This window comes from Somniosus microcephalus, chromosome 4, assembly GCF_052327205.1.
Source record: "Somniosus microcephalus isolate GS21.2 chromosome 4, FLI_Smic_1.0, whole genome shotgun sequence".
Lineage (NCBI taxonomy): Eukaryota > Metazoa > Chordata > Chondrichthyes > Squaliformes > Somniosidae > Somniosus > Somniosus microcephalus.
Window position 1 is genome coordinate 290128346 of NC_140990.1, and position 24380 is coordinate 290152725.

Genomic DNA, 24380 nt, shown 5'->3' on the forward strand with positions numbered 1-24380 from the left:
TCCCTAAGTGCTTCACAGCTAATGAATTACTTTTGAAGCATAGTCACTGGTTGTATGTAAGCAAACATGGCATCCAATTTGCACATAGCAAGGTCTCACAAAAAGCAATAGATGTATGACTAGTTAATGTGTTTTCAGTGACATCGCTCGTCTCCACCCCTACCTCGGCTCATCTGCTGCTGAAACCCTCATCCATGCCTCTGTTAACTCTAGACTTGAATATTCCATTTCTCTCCTGGCCAGCTTCTTACCTTGCACCCACTGTAAACTTGAGCTCATCCAAAGCTCTGCTGCCCGTATCCTAACTCACACCAAGTCCTGTTCACTTGTGCTTGCTGACCTACATTGGCCCCCAGTCCGTCGACGCCTCGATTTTAAAATTCTCATCCTGGTTTTTAAATCCTTCCATGGTGTTGCCCCTCCCTATCTCTAACTCCCTCCAGCCCTATAACCCTTGAAATCTCTGTACTCCTCCAATTCTGGCCTCTTGGGCATCCCCAATTTTCATCGCTCCACCATTGGTGGTCGTGCCTTCAGCAGCCTAAGCCCCAAGAACTCTGGAATTCCCTCACTAAACCTCTCCGTCCTCCTTTAAGAAGCTCCTTAAAACCTACCTCTCCTGTCCCAATATCTGCTTATGTGGCTTGGGGTCAAATTTTGTTTGATAATGTTCCTGTGAAGTGCACTGGATTGTTTTAGTAAGTTAAAGGGGCTAAATGCAAGTTGTTGTTGGTTGAGGGATAAATGTTGGCCACGACACTGAAGAATTCTCTCGCTGTTTCCTCAAACAGTACCACCCTAAACAGGCAGATGAGGCCTTCATTTAACATCTCATCTGAAAGACAGGACCTCTGACAATGCAGCACTCCCTCAGTACTGCACTGAAATTTTAGCCTAGATTATATGTTTGTCCTTGACATGGGGCTTGAAGCTAATGACTCAGAGACAAGAGTGCCACCACTGAGTAATTCAGTAAGTTAGAATGCAACATTACATTCAAATATACCCTATGTTAGCACGTTGCTAAACATTTGGACAAACACATTTTCCCTTGCAAACATTCAAATTATACTTTTATCCTCCCACACAATAACCTCAACAGAGAGGAAAACAACTGCAAACATGAGAAGAAATAAAGTGACTGAATGTAGCCAACAGTTACTTTACCTATTTCTCAAACCCTTGAAAATCTGTACCAGAGTATCAGCAATTTCAGTCACCACCTCATGATAGTGGTAGTTGAATGCCATCTCAATATCCAGCCCAACAAACTCAGTCAGGTGGCGATGTGTGTTGGAGTCCTCAGCTCGGAATACTGTGAACAACACGGTAAACTTTACATGTACTGTCATTTTCTAAAATTCAAAACTAAGTGTGTTATAATACTGTCTTATATATGTGAATGGATAGTATTACAACATAATGCACAGTTAAGCTTTGTCTAAAAAAAAGAATTTGAATTACTGCAAAATGCTAGTATCAAAACTGGGAAGGCAGATAATTATGAAGAGAATACAGTACATCTGCATGCCTTTAAAAGATTGTGGGTGATTGTGCCAGTGCAGTTGTAAACCCAAAATAAATTTAGTTTCAGAGTATTGGAACATTTCAATAATGACAGCAGTTCTGATGCAAGTCATCTATGTTATCTATATATAATGTAAAATGAATAAAATTCTAGTTTGTAAATTGAAGTTCTTTATAACATCTATACAGTCTAAAAATACTAAATCAATGGATAATAGACAAAGATAGTGACCATTTTTCAACAGTGAAATGGCTTGGTTTTAAACTATTTAATGCCATCTATAAATGTACAGCACCAGCGATTGGATCCTCCTACCCAACCCAATCCCCTCCCTTAATTATAGCATTTAAAGGACAGGGAGTACAGAACAATAAAGACTTACCGGGTCCAATGCAAAACACTTTGTCAAAGTCAGCGCAAATACACATCTGCTTGTAAAGCTGTGGTGACTGAGCCAGGTAAGCGCTGGTTTTAAAATAGGACACAGTAAACACATTGGCCCCTCCTTCGCTGGCAGCTACAAGAAAATCAGTAGTATTTCAATTGCCACAATTGACCATTTACATCGCTATAATCATGATTGATTATTAAAAAAAAAAAAAATAAGGCTTCTATTAACATTTTCTGTCCTGTCACATCTGCTTGGGGATTCACTTTCGGTTCAGTTTGAGCGGTCGTGTAACCTAACATTGACAGAGCCGCCTACAGATGCAGTACCTTTGGAATTCAGAGACGACTCACTGTTTTTAATATATTGGGAGATTTTTACACATAAATAGGGAGATATTTAGATAACTCATACATCCTATATATGAAATTACATTTGACTACATTAAAATTATGAACCAGGTCATGGTTGCCCGTGTCAGATTAAGGAATGATTTTATGGTGCAACATTGGCATGCAGAAGTGGGGGGTGGGGAGGGGGAGATTGTGCAAGAGGGCTTCAAGCCAATTCTGCCTGTTATTTTCTGGTCAGGCTGTTCTCCTGGTGTGCCACAAATTCTGTGAAACACAAGTCATAGCTGAATGTATATTTTAAACAAATACATTGCAACCTCACTTCCTGCCTTTTGCTGTGTGCAAATTGGCTGCCATGTTACCCTACATTACAACGGTGAATACACTCAAAAAGCATTTCAAAGGTTGTGAAAGGTGCTACGTAGATGCATGTGTGTTTTTCTCCTTTGAAAGTTTCTTAAAGCTGCGTTTAACCGATTTTAGAGACAGTGAGCTAGTACTTCTTTTTGATTTGCATTTGTTTAATTTAGTTTGTCACATTTTTGCAGGGGGATTTTGCTATTAATTAACAGTTTTGTATTGTTTGAATTTCTTTATTTTTCATATCCTATCACTGAAGGGAGTTATATTGTCAATTCAATCACCCTATACTGATAAGCAGGATATTTCTCTTGCACTCAGGGAGCTAGAGGATGAGGATTTGGATTTCTATAGGAATGCACAGAGGTAGGTGTGCATCTGCATCAGTGGTGGCCTGACCTGATTTGCTTTTACTCAGGATGGGTCAATAGACCCCACCACACAGTTACTTGGTCATACCTGAGGAACTCTGCCTTCTCTGCTCACGCTTCATCGGGGAGCTTTGCCATCTCCTGCAGTCCAACCCACAAACCTCATTCACGACTGGAACAGCTTATGGTGGTGAGTAACTACTGCCACAACGTCTACACAACTTTTTTTTATTCGTTCTTGGGATGTGGGCGTCGCTGGCAAGGCCAGCATTTATTGCCCATCCCTAATTGCCCTCGAGAAGGTGGTGGTGAGCCACCTTCTTGAACCGCTGCAGTCCTTGTGAAGGTTGTTAGGGAGGGAGTTCCAGGATTTTTACCCAGCGACGATGACGGAATGGCGATATATTTCCAAGTCAGGATGGTGTGTGACTTGGAGGTGATGGTGTTCCCATGTGCCTGCTGCCCTTGCACTTCTAGGTGGTAGAGGGCGCAGGTTTGAGATGTGCTGCCAAAGGAGCCTTGGTGAGTTGCTGCAGTGCATCTTGTAGAGGGTACACACTGCAGCCACGGTGCGCCGGTGGTGGAGGAAGTGAATGTTTAAGGTGGTGGATAGTGTGCCAATCAAGCAGGCTGCTTTGTCCTGAATGGTGTTGAGCTTCTTGAGTGTTGTTGGAGCTGCACTCATCCAGGCAAGTGGAGAGTATTCCATCACACTCCTAACTTGTGCCTTGTAGATGGTGGAAAGGCTTTGGGGAGTCAGGAGGTGAGACACTCATCGCAGAATACCTAGCCTCTGACCTGATCTTGTAGCCACAGTATTTATGTGGCTGGTTTAAGTTTCTGGTCAATGGTGACCCCCCAGGATGTTGATGGTGGAGGATTTGGCGATGGTAATGCAGTTGAATGTCAAGGGGCGGTGGTTAGACTCTCTCTTTTTGGAGATAGTCATTGCCTGGCACTTATGTGGCGCGAATGTTACTTGCCACTTATCAGCCCAAGCCCAAATGTCGTCCTGGTCTTGCGGCAGGCAGGCGTGGACTGCTTCATTATCTGAGGAGTTTCGAATGCAATCATCAGCGAACATCTCCACTTCTGACCTAATAATGGAGGGAAGGTCATTGATGAAGTAGCTGAAGATGGTTGGGCCGAGGACACTGCCCTGAAGAAATCCGGCAGCGATGTCCTGGGGCTGTGATGATTGACCTGCAACAATCTCAACCATCTTCCTTTGTGCTAGGTATGACTCCAGCCAGTGGTGAGTTTTCGCCCTGATTCCCATGGATTTCAATTTTACTAGGGCTCCTTGATGCCACACTCGGTGAAATGCTGCCTTAATGTAAAGGGCAGTCACTCTCACCTCCGGAATTCAACTCTTTTGTCCATGTTTGGACCAAGGCTATAATGAGGTCTGGAGCCGAGTGGTCTTGGCGGAACCCAAACTGAGCATCAGTGAGCAGGTTATTGGTGAATAAGTGCCGCTTGATAGCACTGTCGACAACACCTACCATCACTTTGCTGAACATTGAGAGTAGAGTGATGGGGCGATATTTGGCTGGATTGGATTTGTCCTGCTTTTTGTGAACTGCTACCTTTCAAGCTGCCTCAGGTAACATCAGCTAATCTGCAATGCATCGTTGCATACATCAGGTCATTGATGCCTTGTTTGCCAGGCTGACTGACCTTCACTTTTCCAAAGAAAAGCAGCCAGCAACAGGAAAAGCCTCTTCACTTGCAGGCTCATTAACCACTGCACCCTGAGCAGAAAACAGGCCCTTGAAAGAGATTTCGGCCTAGAAATTGGGTATAGCCCCGCTTGAGGCGTTAGAACTGGCGCTGCGCAAATTTTATAGCCAGACGAAACTTATCGCCGCCTGGCGCGATATTGGGTTGCATCGCCCCCAAAGGGGATTGAGGCGCTAATTCAGCCGTTGCACGGTGCTCTTAGGGCGCAAAAATTCAGGCGCTACTCAATATCGACGCGGACAGGCGCAGCGCAGGTGATCTCAATTACGGGAAAGCACGAGACCTCCAGGTGCCAGCCGGCTCTTAAAGGGGTGGGTCAGTCAGCCTGAGCTTCAAAACCCAACGCCCTGTAGGCCTCAGAAACGGTGCTCGCCCTTGTCTGGCGGTACAAACTTGTTCAGCATGGAGAAGGTTAGACAGAGAGCAGAGCGCTTCAGCACTGAGGCTCTGGACCACTTGGTGGCTGCAGTTGAACACCGTCGAGAGGTCCTGTATCCGGATAATGGCAAGAGGCCGAATCAGAAGGCTTACCGACGATCTTGGAGGGAGGTTGCTGTGAGGGTCAACTCCAGCAGCATGGTGACCAGGACCCCTGTTCAGTGCAGGAAGAAATTCAACGACCTCACACGGATCGTTAGGGTGAGTGATGGTTTATCAAACTTGTGCTTCCCTCCATCTGCAGCTGACTTCGGGCACCCTGCTGCAATGATGCCCCAAAGGCCATCTGTCAGCATGCACCCATGGCCCTTTCTGGGCACACACATGGACAGATGTCTCAAGGCCTCATGTAAGGGCTCTTGCACCATGGGGGGCATGCGATGAGGTCTCAAGGCATCATGTTACAGAACCTCCCCTTCTTTCCCCTGCAGTCCAAGCTGGCGATGATTCGAAAGGAGCAGTGTCGAACCGGTGGCGGACCTCCACAAGTGGTCACTCTCACGGATCTGGAGGAGAGAGTGCACCAGATACTTGGAGGACGGCTGTATGGTCCTGTGACCACTGCATCTGCCGACCCCATTACCGACAGTGAGGGTAAGACTCTCACCTTTTCCACCTGTTGCCTTCCACTTGGTCCCCCCGCCAGCATGCATCCTCAGTGTGCAGCCATGTCAGAGCCTTGCCGCAATCTGGCATGCCTTTCAGCAAAGCTGTCCTTTTGCTAAAGCCACTCTTCCACCTCCCACTTTCAGATGAAGCAGCACCAACTCGGGCTCAACGCGCTGAAGCTGCCAGTGCCACCGGAGGTGAGGACCAGGAGGAATCCGGACCAGCCGTTGCAGAATCCGGGGAGCTGACACATCTACAGACTGGGGATAGTAGTCCCCTGGAGGGGAGGGGGGGTGCTCTGAGGATGAACCAGTTGCCGGACCAAGCGGCATGCAGCAACGCACGGGGGATAGGCAAGTTCGGCCACCGTCTCCCCGGAGGGCAAGGCAGGTCGTGATGACTGCTGCACAGAGTGCAGATGAGGTCCGTCGCCTGGCTGAGATGAGCAAACAGGCCCGGGTCAGACACACGGAGCTGATGGCTGCAGTGGAGAAGATGCCTGAGTCAATAGATTCATTGGCTATGAGTATGTTGGACTTCGGGGCAACAATGGAGAGGACTCTCCAGGGCTTTGGAGCAACAATGGACACGACTCTCCAGGTGTTCGGGGAAACAATGGACAGGTCTATCCAGGGCTTCGGGGCAACAATGGACAGGACTATCCAGGACTTCGGCCCAACAATGGAGAGGACTGACCACGGCTTTGAGTCGGCAATAGAAAGGACTGTTCAGGGCTTCGGACAATCCCTGGAAAGGTCTGTGCAGGGCTTGTCCGAGGCAGTGGAGTGGTCGGCACCTGCCTTGTCCGAAGCAATGGGAAGAACTGTCCAGGCCTTCTCCGAAGCACTGGCACCTGGCACACAGGTCCTCACTGTTGCCACGCAGTCACTTGCTGGGCTCCTCCACAGCTAGATTGACGCAACGTGATCTCTCACTGTAGCCACCCTCTCTGCATCAGTTAGGATCACCCCGGGCCCTTCCAGTCCCATACGAGGCCAGGAATCAGTGGAGCATGCGATTGTGGCGGATGAGCCGAGCCGCTCCCCTCAGATAGCCAGTGTGTCGTCAGACCATGGTGCAGGTGTCCTCTCTCGGCAGGAGACCATTGCACATGCCAGCGCTGGGACGCCTGCATTGCAGCTGCCACCACCTGCAGGCCACACTGCTTCCAGCCATGGTCACATCAAGCATCCTGCGTCCGCACCCTCCAAGGCCAGAGGTCGGCCAGGCCGTCCCTCAGAGGCTTCTGCGCTTCCAGACAGTCAGCAGGCGTCCCCCAGCCTTGAGGCCGCCACTGGGGTCCAATTACGTAGGAGCAGCAGGGAGGGAAGGGGCCGGGCGCGAAAGAGAAGTCGTTCTCCCTCAAGGGGCCAGTTGTAGAGGGAGGTGCTGAGACGTTTGTTTGTCCAAATTCAAGGACAACCTCACCTGTTGTTATATTTGCAGTAGGTTTGTTGAGTTTTGCGGCTTTGCCGAACAGGTCACAGTTATTTTGAAAGTTATGGTTTCTGTTGACATTACGTTGTTTAGCTGTAATGAAAGACTTTTGTGCCAATAAACAGAAGTTGCAATGTGGCATGGTGCATGTGACTACTTTCAGTGATGCTGGCATTCAGAGGCCCTCAAACATCCAAAGTGTGCATGAGTTAAGACTCTCATCATTCCGCCACAGGGGTGTCGACAGGAGTCCAGATGAGCCTCTGACGTATGGCCCTTCCACTTTCAGCAGCCCTTCCATCTTCCTCCTCCTCCGCCTGCTTGTGCAGGGTCCGAGGGAAGGTAATGAATTGACGCCTTCGCCTATAAAGGGCATCTGTAACTTGCCGGATGCAACAGTGGACTGCAGCCTGAGCGACAGTCGCATTGTCCCCAATGGCTGACTGAAAGGATCCGTTGGCATAAAAATGGAGGCCATCAGTCAGTTTAGCCATCACGGACAGAGAGGTTCTGCAGCGTTCACGCGGCTGCAGATCCTGACCAAGCAGGTGGCACAGATCAGTAACAATGTCCCTCCAGAATCGGAGCCTTCCCAAACACTGCTCCTCCGACATGTCAAGGCTTGGCACCTGCTGCCTAAAGAGCCTCGCAGCATCCCTTCGGATTGGCCGACCTCCATTGCCCCTCCTCCTTCTGGCCAATCCCGGCCCTCTCTCCCGCCGTCTCTCTGCCCCTTCACAGTGTTGGGCGATGAGGCCGTCGCCCTCCAACCAAGCTCCCATTCCGATGCCAGCTGGTCAAAAGGCTTTTAGGTGTAGTGCTGAAAGTGCTTCGGACAGGGTTGAAGGTCCCAAGTACTGTAAAGCTAAATTCCCAGAACATTAGCTCGCCAACTCTCTCTAGCAACGATCGCAATGAGCAGGCTAAGTGGCAGAAGATTCTGCACTAGAGCTGTCCCCTTTAAATAGCGCCCCCCTACTCCGAGAAGGGCCTGTTAGCCCTCCCTCGAACTGTCACTAATAGCGCTGGGCGCTAAGGCTCCGGGCGCCACCCAATATGCGCTCAGGCGCCCCTAAAAGGCGTTGCACACTGAAATGACGTCATGAGCTGCTTGCGCTCGCAAACACTTAGCGCAGGCGCTAAATGTATAGTCAATATCTGAGTTGGCGCTATCTTCATAGCGCCCGCCCCAACATAGGGCATCGCCACAATTCTAGGTCTCTTTAGGCGCTCAGCGCCGGCGCTACCAACCCAATTTCTAGGCCTTCATGTTTAACCTCTAGAACAGGCTGGACAACAGGGGGCAGTATTGTACTAGCCAAATAAGCCACTGAGCAGCATTGAAGTCCAAATCCAAGTCCAAGCAGCAAATAGGTCACTGAAACCAACTGACAGAACAAATATGGTTTTGTTTTGGGCAAAGGTTTTATATGATTCATACTGGATGAAAAAACGGATCAACGAGACATACTAATATTTTTAAATACTGCTGATGTTCATGATCCCCATAAGTTTAAACAAAATACATTGCAGAAGTGGCTGGGTGGAAAATAAAACTGCAAATACATGTCTGGCACACACCACAGCATTGATTGGGTCATATGATAATCCAGGCCAATCTATTAACATCACTCCAAATTTAATGTAGGACTTTGTTATACTGTACTTTATTTCTTACCAGGTTTAGAAAAATTAGGTTTACCTAGGCAAATAAAGTATTAAACTAAGTATTTGCCAAATTATGAACACTTTTTGTATTGATAATTATACAGGTTTACATAATAAATACACCAATAGGTGTCACTTTTAATCATACTAGATTAAATGTTTCGAGGATTTTTTCTTTAAATGTGAACATAATTTTTTTGTTAATACAGCATTTTTTTATTTCCTATTCTTCAACTGAAACATAGTTAATTATATTGCATACATTTTTAATTTTCCTCAGTTGAAAATATAATCATAATGAACATATTGCACTGAATCTTTGGTTATGACATTAGAAAATGGACAGAGATACAATTTACACCATCTCATTAGGTCCTCATGTCTCAAACCATTCCTTGCCAAGAGGCCAGGCAAATAACATTCTCCCAAGTCGCAACATGGACTTACTGAAAATGTGTGCTTTGTTTTGTTTCCTAAAATGTATGCTTTATGTAACAGGATATCCTGTACAATATCTGATCACACATTTTTTACATAATGCTTTTTGCGCAGTAGTTTGCAATTTCTCATTTCCTCACTGCACGATAACTTTTTAAATTAATATAAATTGGTTATTTGAAACAGCAGTTTCAATTTTACAAATATATGAACTTTTTTCAAACTATAGCTAAAAATGGTTACCTTTACATGCTGACTGCAGCTAATACAGTCAGAAAAGTACAATTTTGCATGGGGTTTAACATTACAAATCACCAGAGTTTTCAAACGTGCATCAAACTTTGCATACATAGGTGGAAGCTAAGCTAAGCTCTAATGTTACTAAACAGGGCCAGTGGTGTACGGTGGCAAAGTCTAACTGTTTTTATTATTAAATGATTCCAGGATGCTTACAGGTATTTTGGGATTGCATTCCACAATTCTGTCTATTTTCCTGTAAAAACCACATGCCTCATCAACAAATTACTGACAATGCATAGATACATGTTTGCAATTTACTTTTATCCTTGCATCTTTACAATGTAGCATGTTCTAATTATGAATTCAATTTCTTTGTACATCATTACATATACAGCTGAGACATTTATGACTAGATCACAAAAGAGAAATTGAAAAGTACCTGAGATAATTTTTGGAGTTTGAACTTCTACAAATTCCTTTTTGATTAGTGTCTCCCTGAATAGTTGGCAGACACCAGCTTGCAGACGAAAGATGGATTGACTGGTCGTCGTCTGCAATAAAGTCATTCAAGGAGATAAGTTTGTTGTACGGGTTCTGATTTTACTAGTTACTGTTAAAATCTCAAGACCCGTAACCTAATCATTTAGCTTCATAACCAGATTTAGTTTCCTCAGGTTTGAATACAATTATGATCAAATATTTTATCAGAACAGTCTTACTAAATTAGCCAGTGCAATAATTTGTCATTTGTAAACTTGCTGTCTTGATAGTCTCTCTAAAATTTGTTGGAATTTAAAAAAAACAAAAGTGGCAAATGTCACTGATGTGGCAGTTTCTGATCAATTAGGAAGGGCAGAATCCATGAAGCTATATTAAAAAAATCTATTTAAAAAGCTCAGACCTAACTACAACTGTAATGACCATAACAAGTTAGTCTGAGAACTGTCTTGTAAAATTGATCATTTAATTAAAAATTTTTTTTTTATTCATTGATGGGATGTGGACGTCGCTGGCTAGGCCTGCATTTAGTGCCCATCCCTAATTGCCCTTGAGAAGATGGTGGTGAGCCGCCTTCTTGAACCGCTGCAGTCCATATGGTGTAGGTACACCCACAATGCTGTTAGGAAGGGAGTTCCAGGATTTTGGCCCAGCGACAGTGAAGGAACAGCGATACAGGTCCAAGGCAGGGTGGTGTGTGGCTTGGAGGGGAACTTGTAGGTGGTGATGTTCCCATGCGTCTGCTGCCCTTGTCCTTCTAAGTGGTAGAGGTCGCGGGTTTGGAAGGTGCTGTTGAAGGAGCTTTGGCGAGTTGCTGCAGTGCATCTTGTAGATGGTACATACTGCAGCCACAGTGCGCCGGTGGTGGAGGGAGTGAATGTTGAAGGTGGTGGATGGAGTGCCAATCAAGCGGGCTGCTTTATCCTGAATGGTGTTGAGCTTCTTGAGTGTTGTTGGAGCTGCACTCATCCAGGCAAGTGGAGAGTATTCCATCACTCCTGACTTGTGCCTTGTAGATGGTAGAAAGGCTTTGGGGAGTCAGGAGGTGAGACACTCGCCACAGAAGTCCCAGCCTCTGGCCTGCTCTTGTAGCCACAGTATTTATATGGTTGGTCCAGTTCAGTTTCTGATCAATGGTAACCCCCAGGATGTTGATAGTGGGGGATTCAGCGATGGTAATGCCATTGAATGTCAAGGGGAGATGGTTAGAGTCTCGCTTGTTGGAGATGGTCATTGCCTGGCACTTGTGTGGTGCGAATGTTACTTGCCACTTGTCAGCCCAAGTCTGAATGTTGTCCAGGTCTTGCTGCATATGGACACGGACTGCGTCAGTATCTGACGAGTCTCGAATGATGCTGAACAATGGTACTAAACATAACATTCAGCCCACTTTTGTACTGCCACCTCTCTTCAGGCCCTCAAACTAGTTGCTATTCTCAACCAAGGGGTGAAGCAGTCAAGTCTTACTTTTCTCTAGCTGTCTACCAGTTAGGTTTGTGACAGCAGAATAGTTTGGGTCAGCCCCAGTTTTCCTTCCCTCCCATCCAGGTGGGGAAAGCCTGGCTGCGCTCAATGCATCCCCAAAGCTCCAAAAGACGTGTCATGTTTTGCCTTACCAGCCTACGACATGACATGTTAGGACATTAGCTGCTGACTTACTGAGGTGTTGAAGTGAAAAGTATAATGGTAATAAACATAACATTCATATACTGGTATAAGGAACGTGAAAGTTTCACACATCTAATCATTGACGTATACAATTACAGAAGGTAAAATATGCATGGCTTCCTTTCGTAACCACACAAACCCCAGGTGTCGTCATTGAGCTAATAAAAACACAGTTTCACTACTCAACAGTTGACCAAAAAAAATTAACACTCAGTGACATATGATTCTAGTACGAGCTATTCTGCTGTACGTAAATATACTCAAACCATACAGTGACTGTACCCTCATGTACTTAACATTAACTATTTATCTATGAGAAGAACGTTTTAATCTCCTCACCCCACAACCTCATTTTCTTTTTGGAAACGAGTAAAGTTCAGCTAGGTAAGGAGGGATCGGGCCCAAATTAACTGGGCAGACTGGTCATCAGCAAAATAATGGATTTGCAGTAGAGAATCTTCAAATACGAGATGGAGATAGAACAAAATAGATATATGCTTATTAGACAAAAAAGCAGTGAATCAAAGGATAGAGTTCTGCGAATAAATAGATTAAATCTAAAACTTAAAAGGAAAGCATATGATAAAACCAGGGCTAACAACACTCAAGAAAATCATGAATAGAGAAAATGTAGTGGAGAGATGAAAAGGGCTAAAAGCCAATATAAAAGGAAGTAGTAAGAGCGTTTCTAAGCATTTTAAAAGTAAGTGAATTGTTAGAGAGAGGTAGGACTACTCAGTGAAGGCAGAGAGAGTCTACTTGTGGAGGATGAGATATTTTGCAAGTTTTTATAAATGATGGTGGGTGAGAATGGAGGTGTACTCGAGAAAGATATGGACCATTGTTAGCGTTACTATTGGAAAGGAACTGGTTCAGAAAAACTGAACAGAACCCAGTGGATCAAGTACTTACAGTATGCAAGCTAGGCTGTTGAAGGAGGTTGGAGAGGAAAGAGCAGAAACACCAACCACAATTATTCAATGTGCCCAAAAATGCAAATTGTACAGGGCACTCAAGGGTAGCCATTGTAACACTTTCCAGGAAGAAAGAGATGGGTAAACGAGGCAACGACAGACCATTTAGTCCAACATCAGTTGTGGGCAAATTATTAGAATCAGGAATTTGAGATCAAATTATTGAACAGTTAGAGATGCACAGAATAATGAAAGACAGCCAGCAGGGATTTATTAAATGCTAGTTGTATTTGGCAAATTCAATAGAATTTTTTTGAAGAAGAGATCCATTGTATATAGATAATAAAGGGACTGCAGAGTATATGGATTTTTGATAAGGTATCTCACAGGAGGCTTGCATCATATACCTGAATTTTTGTACCAGAGAAAGTGGGCAGAAAGTTAGTTAGCAGACAGAAAACAAAGGGCCAGGGATAAAGGGTGTTGGAAGTGGCGTGCTCCAGCTGTTATCTCCCTATAACAGCCCTCCACCTTCATCTCTAACAAGTGCAAGGAGTTCGTAGATCTTATCAGAAAGAAAGGGACCATCCAGTCAGCTGCCTCTGTGACTTCCCCATCTCTTTCTCGCTAAGCTAAACTTGTTCCTCTCACTCTAGCCTTGAAACCCCTCCCCCTGTCCCTATTTCATTTCTCAACAATCTCCCTCTACCCTTTCCAACCTCATCTTGTCCATGAGAGCTACCTCCTGCTCCCTTGATTCTATTCCCACTAAACGCCTGACCCCGCTGCCCCCCTCCCCCCCAACTTCATTTCCTGGCTTCTATGCTAGCTAATATTGTAAATGGTTTCCTCTTGTCAGGTACTGTCCCCGTCCCTTTCAAAATCACCGCCATCACCCCCTTCTTCAAAAAATTAATCCTCAACCTCTCTGTCCCTGCTAACTACTGCCCCACTTCCAACCTCCCCTCCCATATCCATGCCCATTTCAGCCACAACTCCCTGTTTGAATCCCTCCAATCAGGCTGTTGCCCTTCCCAGCGCACCAAGCAGCCCTAACCAAAGTCACCATCATCCTCTGTGATCGTGACCATGATGCATTATCTTTTCTTGTCCTCTCTGCAACTTTCAACATGATTGACAATGCCATCCTTCTTCAATCCCTCTCCTCCATTGTCCAGCTTCATGCGACTCCCTTTCCTTGGTTTCACTCTTGCCTATCCAATCATAGCCATATCATCTCCAGCACTGGACTGTCACTCCAGAATCCCCCAAGAAACTATCTTTGGCCCCCTCCTTTTCATCATCTACATACTGTCCCTTGGTCACATTATCCACAGATCGTGGGTCAGCTTCCACATATACATGTATGATACCCACCTCGACACCGCCACTGTCTCTGTGCTATCAAGACTGCTTCTGCAACATTCAGTCCTGGATGTGCTGTAATTTCCTCCAGCTAAACACTGGGAAGACTGAAGCTAACATCTTAGGTCCTGCCACAAATTCCGTACCCTCACCACCGATTCTATCTCCCTAACTGTCAGGATGAATTAGGCCTCCAACATCATAGTCCCCCAACCCCACACAGCCCATTTCTACCTCCTTCCCAAGATCTACAAACAGGACTGCCCTGGTAGACCCATCGTTTCAGCCTGTTCTTGTCCCACGGAACTGATTTTTTTCGATCTCGACTCTATTTTTTCTCCCCTTGTACAGTTTCTTCGCACCTACACCAGTGACTCTTCCGACACCCTCTGCCCAACTTTCCCTATAAGCTGTATGGCTGCACAACTCTCCACCAGTCTCGCGCAGCCTGGGACTGGCTTTTTCAATGTTAAGTTTCATGATGTGCGAAACTGTGAATGGACCATGCAGCCCCTTAAGGGGGCCAGGCACCCAAAAAAAAGAGGGAACATTGCTTCTGCCAATTTAATAGTTTCCAGTTTCCTGGTCCTAACCGTCTCCTTTTCACCATGGACGTCTAATCCCTCAACACCTCCATCCCCACCAGGACGGCCTAAGGGCCCTCTGTCCCTATCCAACACCACCCTCCTCTGCCTGAACTTGCGCTCACATTGAACAACTTCTCCTTTGACTCCACTCACTTCCTCCAAATAATAGGTGTTGCTATGGGAACCCATAGGGTCCTAACTATGCCTGTCCTTTCGCAGGATACAAGGAACATTCTTTGTTCGAGTCCTACTCAGGTCCCCTCCCTCACCTCTTTTTCTGGTACATTGATGACAGTCTCGATGCCATTTCCTGCTCTCGACCCGAACTGGAAAATTTCATCAACTTTGCTTCCACTTTCCAACCTTCCCTCGCCTTCACATGGTCCATCTCCATCTCTTCCCTTCCTCGACTTCTCCATCTCCATTTCTGGGGATAGGCTATCAACCAATATCCACTATAAGCGCGCTGACTCCCACAGCTACCTCAACTACACTTCCTCCCACCTTGCTTCCTGTAAGGACTCTATTCCATTCTCCCAGTTTCTGTGTCTCCCTCGCATCTGTTCCGACGATGCCACCTTCCATATCAGTACCTCCAATATGTCTTCCTTTTTCCTCAACTGAGCATTCCCCTCCAACGTGGTCGTTAGCGCCCTTGACCATGTCTGTCCCATTTCCCGCACATGGGCTTTCACCCCCCCCTCCTCCCAGAACCACAATAGGGTTCCCCTTGTCCTCACCTTCCACCCTACCGGCCACCACATTCAACGGATCATCGTCCGTCACCTCCAGCGTGATCCCACCACCAAACACATCTTTCCCTCCCCTTTCAGCATTCCGAAGGGACTGTTCCCTCCATGACACCCTGGTCCACTCCTCAATCACCCCCAACACCCCCTCCCCTTCCCACTGCACCTTCCTGTACAAGTGCAGGAGATGCAATACCTGCCCTTTTACCTCCTCCCCTCCCATTGTCCAGGGTCCCAAACACCCCTTCCAGGTGAAACAGCGATTTACTTGTTGCTCTTTCAATTTAGTATACTGTATTCGCTGCTCACGATGCGGTCTCCTCTACACTGGGGAGACCATACGCAGATTGGGTGATCGCTTTGCAGAATACCTCTGTTTAGTCCACAAGCGTGACCCTGAGCTGCCGTCCGCCTGTCATTTTAATTCTCCACCCCACTCCCACTCTGACCTCAGCCACCTACGCTGCTCCAATGAAGCTGAATGTAAGCTCGAGGAACAGCACCTCATCTTTCGATTGGGCACTTTACAGCCTTCCAGACTCAACACTGAATTCAACAAGTTCAGACCCATTTTTTCCAGACAGCAGCTGTTGATAATGATTCTGCTATACCCATTTACACCTCCTCCAGACCCATCTTTTGTTTCTTTAGTTGTCCTCTAACCATTCCCTTTTGCCTTGCATCCCTTTTGTCATTTAATCTCTCCTGCCTTCCACCCTATCACAGACCTTCCCTTTTGTTCTTTCCTCCCCTCTCTCTGCTTAAGACTGGCTACAACTAACCTTTTCCAGTTCTGATGAAAGGTCATTGACCTGAAACATTAACTTTGCTTCTCTCTCCACAGATGCTGCCTGAACTGCTGAGTATTTGCAGCACTTTCTGTTTTTATTTCAGATTTCCAGCATCCGCAGCATATTCCTTTTGTAGACTGTTCGCGACCTCAATATGCTTTTTGACTCCAAGCTGAGCTTCCAATTGCATATCCTTGCTGTCACAAAGATCGCCTACTTCCACCTGCATACGATCGCTGCCTGCCTACACCCCTAGCTCAGCCCACATATCGCTGAAACCCTCATAGATGCCTTTGTCACGACCAGCCCTCAATTACTCCTGTGCTCTCCTGGCCTGTCTCTCATTCCCTACCCACTACAAAATTCAGCTCAACCAAAACTCGGCTTCCCATATTCTAATCTGCACCAATTCCCACTTGCCTATCACCTTTGTCCTCCCTGAAATACATTGACTCCTGGGTCCTCAATGCCTCAAATTTAAAATTCTCATACTTGCAGTTAAATCCCCCCATGGCCTTGCCCCTCGAGCATCCTCTAGCCGACTTTCACACAAATTGAGTCCACACTTAAGGTCTAACAGCTCTTCTTTCCATAGACAGTAGTCAGCTAACTTGGGAAGATTTACATTTCTAAGCATGCTATCAAGTCATAAAGTTAAATATTCATTAAAACTCATCAATTTAATGATGACACCAGTAATAATATGGGGCAACTCTACCCCATATACATTACAGTCACCAGTTGACTACTGGATTGTTTCAGGACTCTGCATAGGTAAAGAAAGGCATGAAGTGAGTAGCTTCAGTTAAGGTGAAACTATTAAACACACATGCAGAAGATAGAGCGTTATCAACCTAACCATCAAGAGTGAAAACTGTAAACTTTGGACATGTGGTGACAGGAAGTACAAGTAAGATGAGCTCAACTCAATTATGAAAATTATGTTGCAGGATAAAGATCGAGGTGGTGATGGAGAAGAAACCTGGACAGAAATCACATAGGTGGAAGATTCTAAGTAATTTTGGTAAAGCAGGCAATTCAAGATTAAATACAACAGTAAAGAACATCCACGATGACTGCTACCAGCAGGCAGTACGAAGGATGGTAGACCATACACGATTTAACTTACCCTTAGGTCAATTATTCGATTATCAAGTCTTGTATCTTGGTTGACAGTGGCCCTTCCTTCCTAGATATGAAATTTATAATATACATGTATATGATCAAGAGGTTAAACAATCTTATTTTCAACATTTATACTAGTAGCCTATTGGTATATTGGTGGAAGGAAGCAGAAATTGAAAAATTGCAGGGCATTTCTGTTTTCCCCCTCCAAAAATTCGAAGTGCTTGTACTAAATCAGCAAATTCGCTGATACAAAAAACCAGTGTTAAAAATTGGCTTGTGATAATTGGTTAAATTACACTGGACGATATTGGCCTAGGCTTTCCGATTACAACCCATTAAGTTACCATTAGTGTTATGATCAGAAAACCTAATCCATTATCTCGGAGGTGCATAAAAAGGACAGCAATGATGACTGAAGAATCACAATCAACTAACTCCATTTAATGTGATGGGGAAGGGAAGAACCAGTTACCGCTACAAAAACAAAAAGCACTGAGATGTTGAAAATTATGTACAACTCCAACATAAACTGCAATAAAAATTCTATTTTGAGTTATTTTTTTGTTGTCCTCACAAGGCTGCAACCATCTGCTTCAACAGTTTAATCGAGCTCACCCCCTTCAGACACCTGCACCCGGTCAGACATGTTGTCCCAAAGGATTTTATGTTTGCCCTCTGTAATACGTCATGTCACAAAGCAATCAAAAACAGCAGCAGAATAAAATCTTAAAGCACACCATTGTTTGATCGCTTATGGAGAGTAACTCTGCTTATTTTCATTATTTCTAGGCATAGATCATTTCCATGTTTTATAATCAAAATATAATACTTAAAACCAATCAAAAATTACAATTTGATGAACTGATCAATAAGCATTACTAATCAAAATATTTTTATATTAATGAATTTCAGTTGGAGCTCTGAAATTAATTTTCATCCATCAAGCTCTCACTGTGAAGCATTGTTGTATTGCTGCAGTTCTCTATGATAACTGCCAATGCCATCAGCAATTTCACAACAAAGTCAAAGCTAATGTGTCAAGTATTTGCTCACAGCAAATTTAGTGGTAGAATACATGTTGTTCAGAATGGCCAATCGTAGATACGGCATATTTTAATTTGTTCCAAAGGATCTGACATTAGAAGACCGCCCAGTTAATGTAGTAGCTGTCAATCTGAGTGAGAACAGGCAGTTAAACTATCAGGATGCAGCCTTCAAATGAAATTCTTGCGTTAAGCCACTTTTGGGTGTGGGTTGCAAATTTAATATTTGATTATGTAATTTATAGTTGTTAGCAAATGCACATTTTTTAGTCAGGGTTAAAAAGGAGCTAGTCTGTGGGTTTCATGACAGCTAGCATAACTATTTCATGTTGTTCCTTTTACAGTCTCATGCTCAATGATTAATAGATACAGTTAAGATAATAATCAATGTCTCAATTACTGCACACACTATGAAACAAACTACCCTTTGTATTGTTCAATCAAGTGAATGTACTTTTGCATATGTAAATTATAGAATAAAAATATTACAGAAAAAACCAGGGTTAACAGGAAAATGTATTGTGGGAAAGTACTTTCACCTATTGTGTTTTATCCATTAAGGATCTCTTTAGCCATTCGGAGAAATTATGGTTTATGTTTCTACAGTGCTGCCGCAAGGAAGCTTGGCATTTTAGGTCGAGTTGGAATCTAATACACGTTCACCTGATAGGGGCCATGGACTTGCGTCAACAAGATTCTATGCTGCAAAAATTGGGTAGGGTGTGGGGAAAAATCAATATACAGTACTTTTCATTACAAGTTATCTAATTAAATCCCTAATTCAGTACCACTTGTGTATTGCTATGTACTAGGTTATGGAATAATTGCAGTTCCGCTAATTCGGTTGTTCACTGGCTGACCTCAATCAATCCTATCTCGGGACCTGTACCAGATCTGACATGTTGTATTTCCTGCAGATGGGAAGAGAGAAGATGGAACGCTTCTAGTGTCAGGTCCTTTGGAACGGGATAACATTTTACTTTGAGAATACACTGTCTACGTTGGGGATGGTGCCCGGAGCAGCAGCTCAGATCATAAATTATTAGATTGGCTATTATTAGAACTACAGCTGTTTGTTTCTATAAGCGTAAGGATTACATTACGTCTTCCATATATGTGGAATCAATTATCATAATATATAATTCTATTATATTTATAGTGAACTATTAGAAAAGTTAGAATGTGTTTGTAAATGCTTAGAAGAAAAAGGGATCACTTACATCTAAGCACAGTTTGGTTTGTGGGTAGGATTTCATTGAAACATTTCTTCAATGGATAACATTCTTGATTCAGAAACACATGGTGGCCAAATTGTTTCTGTCCATTCAGCATTACACTCAAAATAGCAGATCCAGATAGCAGGACATAATACTCGTGAGTTTCAATGCACCTCTTACTAGCTTATTTAACATTTGTAATTAATTTACCAATTCTCAGCCTGCTGCATGAAAGGATACATCTTGGGGTGTGTACAAGTGACAAAGTCACAAATGCAATATGATGTTGGGTCAATACAATAGCACAACATCATATTTAAAGTTTTCCTGACAGGATGACGGAATCAGTTCCAGTTAGGAAAAGGTCAAATGGAAGTCAAATCTGTGATAGTGGAACTATTTACAGGAAGAACTGAATGGATGAATGAGAGTGGGCAAACAGCCACCATTGTTGGCACTGGAGACGTGCATGCTGGCAAGCTCTTGTGGCATCAATGGCCAACCTGGTCATGAGTGGCTAATTGACTAACCATGGGTATAAACAGAATTAAATAGAAATGTCTGAAAATTAGGTCAATAAGTAGTAATACATTTTGTCTGTCAAGAGAAGGTGATGCCAACACATCCTCTGATTTCTGCCATCAGTGACACTTTTTACATCTATTCATCAGAGGTCCATTTGTATGGACGTTCTACTCCATTTATTTAATCAAATCTCTCCACTCTAGAGGCTAATTGAGTTCAAATATTTTTTAAAGCATCAAGTAACAACCATAGAATAAGAGAAGTTTTAACCAAGCAGTATCCAGACAAGGCAAAGGAAAAAGAAAACAAAAAGTTTGGAGAATTGCATGAAAATCAATTTGTGCTAAACATAAGTAAAATACAGTACTGAAATACTTAAGATTTGGATCATATTATTTACCTCATCGCCTGCCTCAGGACGTATTGCATCATCTAGCTGCAAAGGCAGGCGTGGTTCAGCTGCACTGATAACATAGATCTGAAAACAAATGATGGCATAAATAGCAAGATAGCAAGAACAAAATAACAGCAAGTACAGAAATAACAGCAGGGATACAGTTTCCATCTAAAAACATTGCCTCAGCTGTAACTGAAACTGAATTTGCATAGTAGATAGGCATGTTGGTCCCTAGCTGCATATTGCTGAAATCAAATGGCTTTATTTTAACCAGTGCTGATTTTAAAAAAAAAGTACAGAAAACCAACTGGGATGATTGGTTCTATGTGCAGCATGTTAATTAAAAGACACCGTTAAGGTCTTGTGTTAAAACCTTATTTGTATAAAAGGACAACGGGAACAGAATAGTAATGCAGTAATTCAAGATTTGAATTTTACTACAGCTTGCAAAATAAGCCTCTTCATGCACAGCTGAAAAGTCAAGGATATGACTGTAATTTGAAGTGGGATTCATCACAAATGTTTTATACTCTTTTAGGCAATATCCACACCAAACTACTTTGTTAGATTCTATTCTATTCACAGTGCCTATTTTACAGCTTAAAAAGATGGACTTACTCTTTCAATGTGCAGCTCAACATCTCGCTGGGAACAGCTCTCTATTTCCTGCTCCACCTTCCTTACAATGCCTTCCACGTCCACTATACTCTCTTTGTTGATGCTATGGAAAAAAAAAAATCAGTGTTTATGGGCCAGCTCAATAATTCCACTGCATATATTGTTGCATTACATACAACTTTACTATACAATAGAAAACTTTTGCAAGTCTTATTTTGCCAGATTAAGATTGATCGTACACAACATACAACACAAGAAATCAAACAATGATATGTACACAATTATTTGTCATTTACGGTCCAATCACACTGTAGAAAGTGAACTGAGCAAATCACTCCAGAGTTTGCTTTGGCGAGCCAATTTGTAGTGGATCGTACAAAAAACAGATCTTACTTCCTGTGGCTAGGAAGATGTTGAGCCTATTGCATGACATGCAAGTGCTGATGTCACAGTGCATGCTTACAGAAGAGTTAGTTAAGTTTCCAAGCAATTGGAAAGCTCTTTTTTGTATTATCCCCAGCACTGACAACCAATTATTCAAAGCTTTTTCCTTAAATGTCATTTTTTTCTTGCCTTGCTGGCAAAGTTCCGGTTGTGTCCTTGCTTGACTTTGCATTTCTGAATTCCAAACTGCAGAAGATTGCATTTGCACTGCATCTGCAGTTCAGGATCTGCACTCCTTAGGGCTTTATTTCCATTGTGAGCCACTCTGTGATTACTGGCTTTAATCTAAATTTGTACATCAACTTCAGTGTCATAGTGCTGGGGAAACTGTTTTGCTGCAGCACTGAAGCTGGTACATGAATGCATCCTTAGAATGGCCAAGACAAAAAGAATATGTTGAGTCATGCAGGTGAAGGACGCCCATAATCAAACTGTAAAATTTAAAAGGATAAGAATTAAGTGATTTGTTTCTAAAAAGGTAGGTAAGAAATACCAAAAATATATATTGGGGCAGGAATCGCCAAGCTTTCTGTCCTTCTGAGCCATGGTGCATATCATTAAACCTTGTTGGTTTCCTCATGTCACCTCTGTCACCAGATGGCTGGAAAAGACTGCTGTTCACATCTACACGAATAGTAGAAATAATTTTCCTCATCACCTGGCTACTGAGAAATAATCAGTTTTGCTTTGTGTTGAAAATTGTATAGACCTAGGAGTTTTCCATGAGGATTTTAGTTCCCTATTTTGCAGGCCAAGATGGGGAGGGGAAACATCATGGGGGCTTCCTTGTCCAAATATTGTTTCATCTGGAGTCAATTAAAAGAACACAAAAAACAATTTTTTAAAAATTGATTTTGGAACAGTTTAAGTTTTGTATTGCTTGCTATGCTTTTCGGCGTCTGTATATTTATCTTGTAAATAAATCTTACCATTAGCTTAACCTGCATATTATGGTCTGACATGTTTGCTGGCCAGGAGAACATGGTGAGCTGCTTACGTGGATTCTATGCATAATACTGTGGTAAAAGGGAAATTGTTAGTTCTATAGCATGCTATCGCATTCATAAGATGCATAAAGGAGCAAATTTCAGGTCATAGGGACTTTGGTGCACTTGTGGAAACTGCCTTTTTGTTGTGAATACGAGTTAAAATTGTTGGGAGGGAGCCCAAATTGTAATTGTCTCAATTATCAAATGAAATGTCTGCTTTGCAATAGTTGCCAAGTAAAATTTAATTAAATTGAAAACAGGGCCTATTATTTGGCAGATGTTTGATTGCTATCTTATTTCAAATGGCTCACAAGCACTTGGTGCCTAGTGACTGAAATCAGAGCATTCCTTAATAACGAAAGTATTCAGAAATCTTGCCCATTTGTCCACAAAATAAACACATGAATTTTCAAAACTGATTTTTCTTCAATACTACGATTATCCTTTCTCTCTCCTTTCCCCATTCTATTTATTACCACACTATATCAACTGAGATCACGTTTTCCAATGCATTATTAAAGTCCTACTTTCTTTCAAGAGAAGCATTTTATTTAAAAATAATTCATAAAAATAGGTAAAACTTTTACAACTAGAAAATATTTACATTTTTTCACATCTAACATACATATTAAAGAGCTGTAATCCATATGAACTAAAAATGTATACTTTTCCTAAATATATATATATTCTGCACATTCGATCTATAAGTATTCCATCCTGCATTAAGTTCCTGCAGCATTCATGAAATAGAAACAATGGTTTCTCAAGGCATTGTTCAGTCAGTGGATCTGGGATGGTACCCTGGTGGCGAGCAGGTGTGTCGTGTTATTCCAGGACTGGGGGATGGAGGGAGAAAGGGAGAGTGCGCAAGACAGAGAGAGACAGAGCACACAAGCAGGCTGCAACAGCAGGGGTCATTCACACTTGGAACATTGCTTTAAAAATATGAGATTTGTTCACTTTGGTGTGCAATTGATAGGTAGCAATGAAATTAAGGTGTTAAGTAATGTTCTATTGATTTAATAGTGGCAGTGATGCAAGGAATTCTCATGGTGGCTGTAAGACAGAATTGCTTTTAGTAGCATGTAATTGATTCTATTTCAGTTGGCCTCACAGAAGAGGCTGAGGGCAGCAGTCCCCATTCATGCTCGTCTATAAAGAAAGCATAGCTTTCAACTACTTACGTATGAGGATAGATCAAATTTGTAAGTTTTGTACGCTTATAATTTTGTCTTTTAAAAATAAAATGATTCATCAATAAATCATCACTAACAGCTTCATAATCGCACAATATACTTTAGCAGAATACAGGATCATAAGGAAATTAATCCAGGCATGAAGCCAACTTTAGTTAAAACTTTTAACTCCTTCCCTTCGCCCCCACCAACCAAGTGTATTTGCCAGACATGGGCTCTCCAATCAGCTTCTCTAGGAGGAGTTCCGGAGCCTGAGCTGTCTGGAGGCCCAAATGAATGCGAGGAGTTTAACAGAAGAGAGGGGATTAAAAAAAACCTGAAGGCTGAATAACACATTACTCTTTTGTACCCTTTTTGTTATAAACATTGGTAAAAACAAAGGTAAAATATTGGAAGTGAACTACAGGTATATCTATTTCTATCTATAATTTATTAAAAGCCTTATGTATAGTGCACGCTTCTTCTAAGTGTAACACCTACTCATCACAATTAAAACTTAACCATTTATTATAATTATTTTAATTGAGTCTCCTAGCTCTGTCTCCAATGTAGGTGGCGGTGTTCTCCATATCCCTCGTTACATCTACCCCAAGTGCCGCTCAAGTTTCTAACCCTTGCCATCGCTCACCACCAACCTGTCCTGAGAAAAACACAACAGCCAGGTTCCTAGCCATATAT

The 24380-nt window shown here is 43.2% G+C and overlaps 1 protein-coding gene across 1 annotated transcript in view; it reads right to left on the minus strand.

Moving 5' to 3' along the window:
- The window catches only part of dars1 (aspartyl-tRNA synthetase 1), a 70095-nt gene that overhangs the window by 7963 nt on the left and 37752 nt on the right, over window positions 1-24380 (minus strand). The window contains exons 7-12 of the mRNA XM_085986639.1: window positions 21074-21176; window positions 20459-20536; window positions 17275-17334; window positions 10013-10124; window positions 1911-2045; window positions 1168-1315 (exon numbers count right to left, since the gene is read on the minus strand). Of these exons, the coding sequence (XP_085842765.1) occupies window positions 1168-1315; window positions 1911-2045; window positions 10013-10124; window positions 17275-17334; window positions 20459-20536; window positions 21074-21176 (636 nt within the window). The remainder of the gene's footprint in view (window positions 1-1167; window positions 1316-1910; window positions 2046-10012; window positions 10125-17274; window positions 17335-20458; window positions 20537-21073; window positions 21177-24380) is intronic.